We start from the raw sequence: 927 nt of genomic DNA, 5'->3' as shown, positions 1-927 counted from the left end.
ACATAAATTCATGCGTTTGCCTTGCTTTATGTATTTTACATCTAATTCGTATGTTTTCAGCTACTCGTTCTTTCCGCTTTGACCGCCATCGCCGTGGCTCGCCCCCAAGAGGAAATTCCGAAACCAGGAATCATTCCCGTCATTAGTCGTGATGAAATCCACGATGACTTTGGACAATATGCACTTAGCTACTTGTCCGGCGATGGGACTTCCCTGAGGGAACAGGGAGCGCTGAAACTCAACGCCGAAGGAAACGGACATGTTCTGGTCAAGAAGGGATCCATCACATACTATGCCCCTGATGGAACGCCCATCACTTTGGAATACATCGCCGACGAAAACGGTTTCCAGCCGAAAGGAGCTCATCTGCCCACTCCGCCACCACTTCCGGTTCCAGAGGCCTAAATGAGTTTCACTCGATACCACATGATTCGCCCTTAAAGACAGTCGATTAACTCCGAGATGAACACAGGTTGTTTCCCTTGCTTCAAATTTCCGAAACAGTGTTTGGAATTTTATCTTCAACCGAAAGAAAAAAAAAAACCTATTCCTCGAAATTGTACATTCAGTACGAATCGTTTTAAAATGAAATATTCATGAAAGTTTACCACCGTACACACCTGTGTAAATATTCATATATCACGTAGACAAATATTTGTTTGACATGCTCAAATTCAATGGCATGTCATATTTCCGTAACAATGTTTGGAATTTTACCTTCAACCGAAAAAGAAACATATTCCTCAAAATTGTACATTCAATACGAATTGTTTTAAAATAAAAAATTCACAAAAGTTAACCACTGTATACACTTGTATAAATATTCATATATCATGTAGAAAAATATTTGTTTGACAAGTCGAAATTCATTGGCACATTAAATTAAATACTTAGGTGATTCACTAAAATGTATTTACAATTAACAAA

At 38.6% G+C, this 927-nt stretch overlaps 1 protein-coding gene across 1 annotated transcript; it reads left to right on the top strand.

Moving 5' to 3' along the window:
- Positions 1 to 54: 54 nt before the first annotated feature.
- Positions 55 to 405, top strand: LOC105703658 (endocuticle structural glycoprotein SgAbd-2-like; the record flags this gene model as incomplete). The annotated part of the gene is made up of 1 exon (XM_023433602.1): positions 55 to 405. A coding segment is annotated over one exon (351 nt), but the record flags the coding sequence as incomplete, so codon positions are not given.
- Positions 406 to 927: the final 522 nt, after the last annotated feature.

The sequence above is a fragment of the Orussus abietinus genome, unplaced genomic scaffold (assembly GCF_000612105.2).
Source record: "Orussus abietinus isolate OABI.00-Male unplaced genomic scaffold, Oabi_2.0 scaffold109, whole genome shotgun sequence".
Classification (NCBI taxonomy): Eukaryota; Metazoa; Arthropoda; class Insecta; order Hymenoptera; family Orussidae; genus Orussus; species Orussus abietinus.
Note: the sequence above shows the minus strand (reverse complement) of the source record. Positions and strands in the feature narration are given on the sequence as shown.